At 42.2% G+C, this 13,542-nt stretch overlaps 1 protein-coding gene across 1 annotated transcript in view; it reads left to right on the forward strand.

The window, feature by feature from the left end:
- Window positions 1–13,542, forward strand: part of CPVL (carboxypeptidase vitellogenic like) — a 135,098-nt gene that overhangs the window by 67,775 nt on the left and 53,781 nt on the right. The window contains exons 8-11 of the mRNA XM_012735894.3: window positions 2,730–2,858; window positions 3,275–3,406; window positions 9,064–9,162; window positions 10,762–10,935. Coding sequence (XP_012591348.3) covers window positions 2,730–2,858; window positions 3,275–3,406; window positions 9,064–9,162; window positions 10,762–10,935 — 534 coding nt within the window. The remainder of the gene's footprint in view (window positions 1–2,729; window positions 2,859–3,274; window positions 3,407–9,063; window positions 9,163–10,761; window positions 10,936–13,542) is intronic.

Raw genomic sequence — 13,542 nt, forward strand, 5'->3', positions numbered from 1 at the left:
TTGGTAAATTTTCACTTATTGTCATCAATACAAGAATCTAGCATAGTTATGCAACAAACCAAATTTTAGACACATAAACATGTCTTTGTATTATACAAGGAAGCTAAAATGTACTTATGAATATGAATGGATAAATTATTTGATTCAGTACTTTGCCTAAATAATTAATTATTGCACATGATGGCTGCATCAATGAAGAGATCTTGTGTAAATTATATTCTTTTATCATAACTCAGAAGGAGTTTAGGTTTGGAGTTGGTCAGGTATAATTTTGGCTCTACCACTTAACTTCTCTAAGCCTCAATTGACTCATCTTGAAATGGAAATAGTGATTATCACCAGCATATGGTTATAGATAAAATGAGCTTTCTCATTGGTTCCCAGCCTTTGAACTGCAGACCCTTGGAGACAGTGTGAAGGGTCTCACTGATACCCACGTAATGCCTCTAGTCTATTTTGAATGTACATGCACTGATCTTTTGAAATGCAGATTCATTCATTCAACAATTATTTCTTGATTCTAACAAATATAAACAGCACAAGACACAGTGGGCTCAAATAAATGAAGCAGATGACTATCCCTGTGATCATGGATCTTATATTCCAGTATGGGTAGGATAATAACAGTACATAAGATAAATAAGTTAAAGTTTGTTGGAGAGTGATAAGTATTAAGGGGAAAAATAAATGAAAGAAGGGGAATATAAAATATAAAAGAAGGGATGTCAAAATTTTAGATAGGGTGGCCAGGGAAGGCATCCCTCAGAAGGCTTCACTTGAGGAAGTGAGGGAATTTGCCATTTGGGTATCTGGAGGGGGACAGCTAACGTGGAGGCCCTGGGGGTGCACACCTGGTGTGTGTGAGCAACAGTATGGAAGCCAGTGGGCTGGAGAGGAAAGAGCAAGAGGGTAGTCAGGTATGAGGTTAGTGAAGGGAGCAGATCATTTATGGGAAGTCATTAAAGGGTTTGAGCAGAAGAGTGGCATGATCCTGATGTGTGTTTTAGCAGGACCGCTGCCCTGAAAATAGACTGGATGGGGTTAAGGCAAAAAAGAAGGGGGGCAGTGAGGAAGCTACTGCAGCAATCCAGGCCAGAGATGGTGTGATGGATAGGGATGTAAGGAGGCCCTGGACCCCGGACAGGTTTTGATGGAATAGGTAGAGGTGACAAGCTTGGCTGATGGACTTTTGTGGGGTGCGAGAGAAAGATATATAAAGAATGGTACCAATATTTTTGACCTGAGCAACCAGAGGAACAGAGTTAACATGAATCGAAAGGGAGGCAGCAGGAGGGCTTGGGGACTGGGAGCCTCATTTTGAACACACGCACTTTAATATTAGACGTCCAGGTGGAAATGTCAAGAAGGCAACTCTTTGATGGAAAAAATACAAAACTTTAAAAAATGTTACTGAATCAATAGTAGCTCTTTTTCAGTAGAGTCTAAAAGTAGAACTGTTACCATGTTTGTTAGCGGAAAAGTAGCTATAAAATATTTTGAACTTGAAAAAAGGCCTTGTGCTGAAAAGGTTGGAAATAAAGATAAGTTCAAGTGAAAATGTTAGCAGCCAATAAACATTATTTTTCTTTTCTGCTATTCCTTTAATATATGTTGATTTCAAAATTTGCATCATTAGCAAATTTTGAAATCTTAATTTTGGTCTCAGGATTTTTTCCCCCCTTATAAATCTTTGAATGGAACTTTCTGGAAAGAAAAACCCAATGAGTGGCAGAATTGTGTTGGCCCCCATTACTTTATTTTGGAAGGAAATTAGAATGGTCTCTTATTACATGCTCACGTATTATTATTATTTTTTTTTATTTCGGCATATTATGGGGGTACAGATTTTAAGGTTTCAATAAATGCCCATTTCCCCCCTCCCTTCACGTATTATTTTTTGTGTGCCTAACCTGTGTGTGTTGCTTGGTGCTATTTGGGACAACAAAAATTAGTGCAACCTCTGTGGAAAAGAATTTGGAGATACCTCAAAGAGCTACAAGTAGAACTACCATTTGATCCAACAATACCACTATTCGGCATCTACCCAAAGGAACAAAAGACATTCTATAATAAAGACATCTGCACTTGAACGTCTATGGCAGCACAATTCACTATAGCAAGGATGTGGAAACAACCCAAGTGCCCGTCAATCCATAAGTGGATTAATAAAACATGGTATATGTATACAATGGAATATTACTCAATTATAAAAAATGACAATGATCTAGCACCTCTTATATTTTCCTGGATAGAGCTTGATTGAGCCCACCCTCCAAAGTGAGGTATGGAGAATGGAAGAATAGGCACCACATGTACTCGCCATCAAACTGGCACTGACTGATCAACACTGAGGTGCTGCTCTCACAGTAGTAATACCCCTCTGGGGTAGGGGGTTTGGGGGTGGGCAAAGTCACAACTAATGGACGAGGTGAGCATTGTGTGTGTGGGGGGAAGGCACACGTCTCAAATCATGGTTGGGATGTGGCAAAGTCATAACATGTAACCAAAATGTTTGTACCCCTATAATATCCTGAAATTAAAAAAAATTAAAAAATAATTGAAAGACAGCACCCTTTGCTACTGTGGCATTTGCAATGCGAGGTTAAGAAACTGATGGTATGCCTCCTATGGAAATATTGCTGCTTCATTGGTATTTTAATCGGCTTAAGTACAAATAATTTTGCTAGCCTCAGTTTGTGAGTGGCCGTTTCACCATCCGCCCTTCTCAGTCCTACGCAGGGAAGTACGTGCCGGCCATCGCATACTACATCCACACCCGCAACCCCAGAACCGAGCCCGAGCAGAAGATCAACCTGAAAGGAATCGCCATTGGAGACGCATATTCTGACCCTGAATCGGTTAGTGTCCCCTTTTATCTTTCAGTTTTGCGTCTTAAAGAGATTAAATCTCCTTTTATCAGATGGGAGTTTCCTCTCACTTTAGAGGCCTCACTTGATCAAGGGAAATACCAAGTTGACTTTACGACTTAAATCTCCCAATTTTTACCGAATGTTTCAACGTGTCAAGTTACTGTGTCAGCCTTGACACAGTTGGCTGTGAGTGCAAGTATGTGCGTGTATTGTGTGTATGTGTATTGTGTGTACATATGTGTTTGTGTGTTTTGTGGGGTGCGTGTGTGTGTGTAATTATCCTACTCGGCTGATTCTGGCACACGAGTGACAATTACAAAGGGTTATTTCATTAGGCGAGTGGGCTTCCCTGACTCCTCTCTCTCTTACCGTGTGGGGTTTACGTGGGTCTCTTTTGTCCTCAGCTTATAGGGGGCTATGCGACATTCCTGTACCAAATTGGCTTGTTGGATGAGAAGCAGAAAAAGTACTTCCAGAAGCAGTGCGATGAATGCATAGACCACATCAAGGAGCAGAACTGGTTTCAGGCCTTTCAAGTGAGTTCTGGGGCCCTGTGTTGCCCTTGAGCAATTAGAACCATGTGAGGGGAGGCGTTTTTCTGTTGGAGCAGGTATATCTGTTCTGCTGTCCAGGCTGGGGGCGGGGAGGAGTTGAGCGGACTCATAATGAAGAAAAGAACTGTCTGTGTTTCTTTGGATTTACTTTGGCTATATTTTAAACCCCAGATCATCTTGGAGTGTTTATCTAGCTGTGTCTTTCATTAACTGTTTTGATTTCTTTAAATGCTGTGGAGGCCCTAAAGGCATACCCCATGGAATGGAAATCAGAAGAAAGGCAACCCAGGAAGTAGAGACATATGCTTCAGTATTGGCTGTAAACCATTTGGAAGGGCTATATCCACAAACAGGGTTTCAGCTGGAGAAGTGACCACAGGGTGTAACAAATGTCACATGTTCCAATGCGTCAGGAACAAAGATTATGAAAAGCGGAGTCGTTTGAAACTCTTACAAAGAGCCATTGGTATTTGCAAATATCGTTACATTGCTCCACTAAAATTAACCGTGAGAATCACTAATTATATTCTTCACCCTTTTGTTTTCGGTTTATTTAAAACATAAGAGTATGCTAAATATTAGAAGATGCAGGAAATTGGGGTTTGGGGTCAGTCCAGACAAAGGCATGTGTAAGCAATCTTCCTTAGGGGCTTATTGCCACATTTACTATAGGGCCATCATGTTTGACACATTAGTAAATGAGGCAGGGACTGAATTTGGGGGACTTTAATCTGTGTGTCATTAGCCATATATACTATCACAGTATACCTAACGTCATTGTTAATAAAGCAGAAGCCTGGTACTAACAGTCCTGAGGGCTTTGCAGATCAGCTGGTTCGGATCAAAATAGTAGAGACACACACTTGGAGCAGGTGGAATACAAAGTTATCCTCCATTTTACAAGTAGGTTGCCAGAACACTACCCGAAATCCCCCAAGGCAGGGACTGCCTTGCTGTGAATTCTGACAGCAGCAAGCTGTGCAAATGGGCAGTGAGTGCTAGGGAAGTCCCGACTCATCTTGCAAGACGTTAATGGACTCTCCTTTCTCTGTGTTGGGGCACTAAATGTGGCTGCATTTATTCAGAATTTCTCATGCAGTTGTAAATGCAGACAAAGAGGGGTCTTATCAAGCACATGTAGGATCATGCTTCAACTTGCAATGACAGTATTTTCAAGACTGGTTTTAGGCTATCTGCTGAAAGGAGTGAAACTTTAGAATTTAGAATTAATACCAAATTGTACGTGGCATGAGACCAGTTTGCAAATGAGACAGTTGATATGTTTTTAAGAAGCACACAGGGATTAAGCAACGTCAAGAGAGCATTGAAGAGGCCCAAGTGTATAAAGAAAGCAGAAAGATGACTTTGGTGCAGGATGCAGCATCCTAAACACCTACAGGATTAGGAAAACTGCTGAAAACTTCAGGTATTTTGTGTAATCAGAGTTAATGAGGAGATGACCCATGAGGTTAAATACAGCCTCTCCCAAACCAGATTCATCAGAAAACAAAAACAGAAACAAGCCAAACCATTAAAGGCATGGAATGTCTTTTTAACCATTGGTCCAATATCTTGAGTGATGAATTAAACTATAAAGACCTTTGATTTTTTTCAAGGGAAGTAGACAAAATGATACTTAGGGCAATAAACAACTGGTAGTTGCAATGTGTTTTAATGACTACAGTGGAAGAATCCGAGAAATCCTGAAACCCAAGAAAATGTAAATGTCAAAATCTCAAGCCTAAATGATAAAGCCTGTTTGGTGCTCTGATCCTTTAAAATGATTTAGTTAATCAAAGAGCAGTAACTCAGAGCTGGAGGGTACTTTAGATATAGATGCCTACACACACACAAACACACATACACACACACACAAGCACACACACACACAAACACACACATTTCGCTGGTGAGGATCTGAGTCCCAGAGAGGTGCAGTGAATTGCCAAAGGACACAGAACGTATTTGGCAGGCCTAGGACTGCAATTGTTCCCTCTGATTACCACCCCCGTATTTCTCCTGTGGTCATTTTCAGGCATTCTATAAAAATCCTGGGACTTAATCTTAAAGATTCTGCAAGATTCGAAATGGCTGATCTCTGGTCCTGTATTGTCTTCCTCACCACAACGATGTCCTGGACCACAGAGTACTCTTTGTGAAACAAGTTTTGACCAGAAACTGGGTTTCACACGTCTTGACCACCCACCTTATCTCTTTGACAGCAAATGATTTTTAACTCTTTTCTGAGAGCAAATCCATTCTTAAAGGTTGACTTTATATCCCCACTGGTGTTGAAGATCATGTCTAACAACGAGCTGCAGCAATGGTGTGTGCGTTCAGGATGGCTGCTGGCCAGTGGTGCCCCCTCTGGGTGAACGAGTTAGAAGGAAACACCTCGTCTGGGCAGCACAGTCCTGTGGGTTCGGGGCTGGGCAGGCAGATGCCTTCATGGTGTGAGGTTGAAGGTGGCCATTTCTCCAGATGCAGCCCCGAGCCAGGGTATCCAGCTTGGGAAGCAGAGCTTGGGCGGGGTCCAGGCATCCCCCGGGCTGCACAATCTGCACAACCAGATGTGGGGCGGAGCGATGGTAGCGTTGCCAAAGTACACTTACAACCCCCTCCCACCCACCCACACACACACACACTTTCTACAGTGATGATCCTTTTCGTTCTTGGCCCCTGTCCCCATGGCAATATTAACTTGGTAAGTTCCTTCTTGTTTGAAAAAGAATATTCATCTAATAAAATAATGAGACTTTATGTTAAACCCCAAAGCACGGCCAGAAGGAAGTGGCAACTAGGAAACGCTGCAGTCTGGCTGCCGGGGGCCAGCATGTGTGTGGCTGCGTGCGCCGGCTCAGGAGTCATGACCTGGTGATCTCCTCCCCGACATCACTAGTGGTGACCTCTATGGGTCTCGTTTTTCCTCACCTGTAAAATTAAGATGATAATGTCTTATAAGAAACCTAAATTCATACTTGATAGACCATTTTTAAAATGTGCTAAATTCATGTCTTAGGATCCTTTCACATGAACCCCTTACAACTTGGTAGCATCATCAACAAACCCCTGTGTCTTCATTCTCTTCTGTGACTATTCTCTTCATCTTCGTGCTTTACCCAAAACCTGGCTCTCCCCTCCTGACGCCGCGGCCCCTGCGGCCCTCTCCCGTGGGGGCTGTTTTCTCTCTTATCTACTCTGCACCCCCTGGTTCATAGGTAGAGCAGGTGTCCTCCTTGCAACTCACAGATCATGCTCCCTGCCTCCTTCTGAAGAGTCCAGCTTTGAGTCTCACGTCCTCACGCATTACCACCCAACGCTTCTTACTGTGGCTGTCTACCAACTCCCAGTTTCTCCGGCTCATTCCCTGACTGGTTGAGCTCCTGCCCCTCTGTCTCTGTCTCCAGTGTCCCCTTCTGTCCACTGTCTCCACGCTCGTGACTGCAGTATCCACATCAATGACCCTTTTAGGACTTGGTCCCTCAGTTCCTTCGCCTCCTCTTTTTTTTTTTCTTTTCTTTTTTTTTTTTTTTTTTGAGACAGAGTCTCACTTTGTTGCCCAGGCTAGAGTGAGTGCCGTGGCGTCAGCCTAGCTCACAGCAACCTCAAACTCCTGGGCTCAAGCGATCCTCCTGCCTCAGCCTCCTGAGTAGCTGGGACTACAGGCATGCGCCACCATGCCCGGATAATTTTTTCTATATATATTAGTTGGCCAATTAATTTCTTTCTATTTATAGTAGAGACGGGGTCTTGCTCTTGCTCAGGTAGGTTTCGAACTCCTGACCTCGAGCAATCCGCCCTCCTCGGCCTCCCAGAGTGCTAGGATTACAGGTGTGAGCCACGCCTCCTGTTTTTCAATCGGTCACCTTTTTATTTTAGCTGCTCATTCTCATTGCCCCCCAAACCAGCAATGGATCCATCATCTCACATTCAAACATCTTTCTCCACCCGCCACCTCCTGGTCCTTCCTGCTCCCGTCTGCTAATGTACCAGCTCTGACAGTCCTGCGAACCCACCGCCTTCCAATCCATTGCTCCTCCTGCCTCTTCCAGATCTCTAACCCCCTCACGTCTCCATTTCTCTAGTTACCCAACTTCATCCCAGGTCAGCCATTCCATATAGTCCCACCCCTTAAACCCTTCTGCCACTTCCTCCCACTCTTTGGCTGAACCACAGCCCTGGCCGAGCCTGCCTCTCTGCCAGGCCATGCCTGCCCCCAGGCAGCCGAGCACAACTGGAGGGAAGCACACCGTCATGCTGACTGTCCTCCCCCTCTGCCGATCACCGGGTTTTTGATGTCAACAGCCCACAGCTACCTTCCACCAGTTCCAGCCACCTGCATCCATTCCCATATCCTCCATCCTCTGTCCTGTGCTCTGGGCGAGCAGTCCCCGATCTACGTTAATGCACCCTTCCCAGGAGGCTCACTCCCACTGCCCAGGCTCCGCTCTGGCTGTTTCCTCTGCCTGGAGTGCTTTCTCCCCAGATGCCTGCATGCCTCGCTTCCTCCCTTCCGACACGTGTTGACTCAAATGCTGCCTTCTGAGTGCCACCATCTGCGGCCTCCTCTCTGCAGTGTCCCATATACACACGCACCATGACACTTCCTACCTCAATTCTCCTCTTTAGTTTTCTCCTTGTCATTCCCCAACCTACTATAGAGTTCATCGTTCTCTAATGTATGACATGTTTTACCTTGAAATGCTGCTTTATTGTCCCCCTCTATGTCTTTTTTTTTTTTTTTTTTTTTTTTTGAGACAGAGTCTCGCTTGTTGCCCAGGCTAGAGTGAGTGCCGTGGCATCAGCCTAGCTCACAGCAACCTCAAACTCCTGGGCTCAAGCAATCCTGCTGCCTCAGCCTCCCGAGTAGCTGGGACTACAGGCATGCGCCACCATGCCCGGCTAATTTTATATATATATTAGTTGGCCAATTAATTTCTTTCTATTTATAGTAGAGACGGGGTCTCGCTCTTGCTCAGGCTGGTTTCGAACTCCTGACCTCGAGCAATCCGCCCGCCTCAGCCTCCCAGAGTGCTAGGATTACAGGTGTGAGCCACCGCGCCCGGCCTTTTTTTTCTTTTTTTGAGACAGAGTCTCACTTTGTTGCCTGGGGTAGAGTGCTGTGTGGCGTCAGCCTAGCTCACAGCAACCTCAAACTCCTGGGCTCAAGTGATCCTCCTGTCTCAGCCTCCCGAGTAGCTGGGACTACAGGCATGTGCCACCATCCCAGCTATTTTTTCTATATATTTTTAGTTGGTCAATTAATTTCTTTCTGTTTTTAGTAAAGACGGGGTCTCGCTCTTGCTCAGGCTGGTTTCGGACTCCTGACCTTGAGCGATCCTCCCGCCTCGGCCTCCCAGAGTGCTGGGATTACAGGCGTGAGCCACCGCGCCTGGCCTATTGTCCCCCTCTAGAATATGAGCTCCATGAGTGAGGACTTTTGCTCTGTCGTGTTCTCTGTTGTTTCTCCAATGCCTAGGACAGTGTCCAGCATAGAGAAGATGTGCAATAAGTGGTTGTTGAATGAAACAATGAAGGAATGAAAAAGTTATCAAACAAAGGAAATGACAAATGACTGTACATTTTTTACCCACTCTGACGTTTTCTTTCTCTCTTTCTCCCTCTCTCTCCCTACCTAGATACTGGATAGACTACTGGATGGTGACTTAACAAATGAACCTTCTTACTTCCGTAACGTGACAGGATGTAGCAATTACTATAACCTGTTGCAGTGCACGGTAATGACAACATTAAAAACCATAATAACTTTTGCTTCAAACTTTCAGCAAAATCAGACTTTCTGTGTTTTGGCAAATATTATAGCTGACTTCATACTAGACCAGTTGTCCAAACCTGTATTGCATTATATTATTTGGTCTATATACCCATAGGATTTTCTTCACCAGTGTTGTAAATGTTATAATCTGACCGTTGTGAATATGTGATATTTCAGATATCAATTCTGATTAACATAACTTCCCACCAGTAGAGCTTGTTATATGGAGATCCTTCTTCTTCTTCTTTTTTTTTTGCAAGAAAAATGCCTGTGAATACGGTGATTCTTTTGTGAAGGATACAGGCTGGGATTGGAGTTCGAGTCCAAAAGCTTCAAGTCTGTTTATGAGTCTCTTGAAAATGCCCACATTCTTTGTTCTGTACTTAAGACACCTTGGATAATCAGAATTTCCAAAGCCTTTATGAAAATATTTGCTTTGTCTTACTTTTAACTTAAGATGTTTAGTGCATTTAGTATGGCCTCACTTCAAGCCCTCTGGAATAGTTTTCAAAGTATTCAAGTATTAATAGTTTCTTTCATAAAATTAGGCCAAAGTTGATGTCTTCTGTGTAGAATTAATCAAATAAAAGAAAGAGAGCCAAAGTGGGGGATTAGATTTATATAATCTTGTCTAGTGCATATGACAATGAATTCTGTTTTTAAATTGCCTTATTTATGAACTGGTTTGTAAATAAAACATAAAGTTAATTTTGGTGGAATTTGCCATCCCTGTGGTTTTGGATTTAGATCCTACTAAGAAAAAAACATATGATAGACAAGAGTGAAACAAGATTTGGGATTACATTTTTTTTTTCTTTGCAAAGTAATATATTCACAGTTCACAAAAATTGTTGATAAAGCACAAAAGTGTCCAACTCAAACCTTAACAGTTTTTTTTATCCTTTTGTTACTAGAAGTTTTTTTTTAAGCATTTACTTGTTGTTTCTTTTAGTACAATGATTAGTACAGAGACTCTAATGCAGTTTATTTTATTTTTTTAAATAAGGCTCATGGACAATTTTCTTTTGTCTTGTGTCCATAAAGTATTAGCTGTTTTTACATTGATATATTTTCCCTCTTAAATGATAGTCAGCTGATTTTTTTTTTTTTTTCGGGTGTGAAATTCTTAGCTTTTAATACCATGCCACCACCCTGGCCCCTTGCCCTGTCCATTTGACCTTCTTTCCAAAGGGCCACCGACAGGGATGATTGATTTTGATAATCTCACCTCTTTTGTTTTCTCTGTCTTTGCCTCTAGCGGAGTCACTAATTAGAGTCAAAGATTGCAAAAGGTTAGTTTCTGAAAAGGAAAATCCTGTATTTGCAAATTGGGTATTTGCTCCAAGAGTGTCATATCATCCAGATCTGTCTTTAGTGAAAGGATCCCACTTCTATGACCTCAAAACCTCTGAGTTAAAATTTCAAGAATGGGGACAAATTAAAAGTCATGTCACATTTTGTTCATTGTGCTATTTGTTATGGGAAAGTCACAGCTTTTTTCGGCATGCTGTCCCTGCCACCCAGTCATGTTCCCTGTCTTTCTCATGCACCCTTCTGCCAGGAACCTGAGGACCAATCTTACTATGTAAAATTCTTGTCACTCTCGGAAGTGAGACGTGCCATCCACGTGGGAAACCGGACTTTTAACGATGGAGCTATAGTTGAAAAGTACTTGCGAGAAGACACAGTCAAGTCGGTTGAACCATGGTTAACTGAAATCATGAATAATTATAAGGTAAGAGAGTTAATTCAGTTACTACCTAGTTTAGGGACTTTTCAGATTACCCAGAAAGAGGTGACTTTCTTTTATTTATAATTTGACTCCTATGTATTTTTTAACTTTTATATATGCTATTTCACAAACATAAATAATAACCCCTTCTTTGTTTGATTTCTTTGAATTAAAGTTGTTGTTGTTGTTGTTGTTTTGGTTAAAAAATTGTGCCTTAAAATGACATTCCCTTTGGCACATGCCACGTCTCATCCTTTCTTGAGAAAAGAAGCATAACAGGGCTAAAAAAAATGACTGGCTTTGTATAAGAGGCAGATCTCTCTTATTTATGATTTATAACATGAATCCCAATGATATCAGGGATAAGTGAAATCAACTGGCTATTCCAAAAATGCCTTTTTCCTAATAGCTGTAGTCATTCATTTTGCTCAACCACAGTTTTTTCAGTCTCTTTACCAAACACTGTGCCGCTGGGCCTTCAGGTCAAAACACAAAAAGAGATTAGCAGATCAGATTTATTATCCACAAAAAGAGATCAGCACTTGTGTCTTAAAGGCAATGTACCATAATATAACATTAGGCATGGGAAGTGGGTTGTTTTTTTTTGTTTGTTTTTTTAGTGGAGAGCAGGTATGTACATTATTTGTACCCTTAGGAGATAGATTTTTCTCACTTTATAAAGGTAACTGGAATGATTCCTTATGTGGGGATAGTGTGAGATATACAGTTTACTTGATGATAGAAACTCTTCTGATGTTGGCCAATAGCCATAGACTATTCACTTGATTGACAAAGGAGAATATATTGATTAGAAATGATTCTGCATTTTGATATCTAAACATCTCTGTCCCTGTTGCTCATGTATCCTAAACCTATCAATATGAACTCCAGTGAAATCAGAATATAGTATTTTCTAAAATGTTCAACTCTGAATCAGTTGCTAGAAAAAGAGTTTAGTGGTGCAGATAAACCATGTTTCCATAAGGGAAGAGAATAAAATATGCAATCAATTTGAATGCAGACCCCAAAGTGGCTTCCTCTAAAACAGACTGCATATTACTGATGCAGCTGGCATGGCCCTCAGGGGGGCGGTTATCTTTGGCTTGTCTGTTAGTGATGGTGAACCTCAATGTGTATGTAATGCAATCTCAACAACCTAGATCGGCTTAAAACGTTAGTACCCTCAAAGTTGTATTTATGTAAGACTCAGTACCAATTTGTCAAAGAAAATCGCATGCTGTTTCTATTCTTAGGAACCTAGAAGTCTTTTTCCTGTAGTAGATTCATTTTAGCCAAGGTGCAGTATCTCTGATGGACTGAGGAAGAACTTCATGGGTTTCTGGGATTATGTGTTCATGTAGTTGCCTTGTAAACATTAGTTTCTGTGTAAACTACATGAAAACATAATCCTTTTCTTATAATGATATATAAGAGATGCATATTCAAAGTCATTTTTTTTTTTTTAGTAATTTCAGATGTTTGGGTGGTAAATTGAAATATCCTGTTGGCAGTCACCAAAATAACTAGAATGAGAAATAATCTGTTGGACTATTTGAATTCTTTGCGATAAAATGATTTCAAAATATTACGAGGATTTATAGGAGTCAGCTAGCTGGGTAATAGAGTACGGAGGTTGTGGGCATGTTCTCAAGTCAGACGTTTTGAGTTTGAGTTCTGGTTCCACCATTCCCTGGCTGGATCCTTCAAAGGGAACTTTCTGTGCTTTGGCTTCCTTGCCTATAAAATGGGAGTAGAAATGGTACTTATGTGTGAGATCTCATGAGGTTGAAATGAGATTATGTATGGAAAACACTTAGAACAGTGCCTGCTGTTTAGAAAATGCTTATAAATATAAGCTATTACCAAGAATGTTCAACAACTTTTAGTAAAAGTCTTTGGGATCTTGCTACATACAAAAGTTATGTAAGAAAGCCTGGAAAACACAAAAATAGAAAAGACTGGACAGACTTCCAGTTTCCAGTCCAGCATGTAAGGAGCCTAGAAGTCACTGCTCCAGCCTCATAGTAAAAAGCTGAATAAACTGGGGGGGTGGGGGGGGGAATCAACAACTCCTTTTAGATTTGTGAGAAAAAAGAGATCACAGGGCAAAATGCTGCCCCTGCAAGCTGGAGAGATAGACAGGTGAACAGAGAGTCACAACTTACTGGAGCAGAAACCCATGGGCAGACACCGCCACAGAAGCAAGTGCAGAGGTAGGAAAAGCCGAACTGTGATTGGCAGATTACTAGAGGCTCCATGTGGATGCATCTGAGAGCTGAAAACTCCAGGAGGTCCTGGTCACGGATCCTCCACGTTTCTGTGGATTTTACCTCTAGGAGCTAGAGCTGGTTCTCACAGTGAATATAGGAAAAAAATCCCTCTGGCTTCAGTCCTTCTGTTCTCCTTGGCGGGGCTGCCCTCAGGGGAAACTGTTTGACCAGACCCTGGCTTCTGGGGTTTTATCAGAGCATAACCTACGTAGGTGAGGGTAATGTCCCACTCCAGCCGACTCTCTGGCCATCCTATTCCACCGAAACATAGTACGGGACAACAAGACACTGCCCCTCCCCACACCTCACCATCGTTCCACTAAGGGACTACTTTCTGCAT

This window comes from Microcebus murinus, chromosome 9, assembly GCF_040939455.1.
Source record: "Microcebus murinus isolate Inina chromosome 9, M.murinus_Inina_mat1.0, whole genome shotgun sequence".
Classification (NCBI taxonomy): Eukaryota; Metazoa; Chordata; class Mammalia; order Primates; family Cheirogaleidae; genus Microcebus; species Microcebus murinus.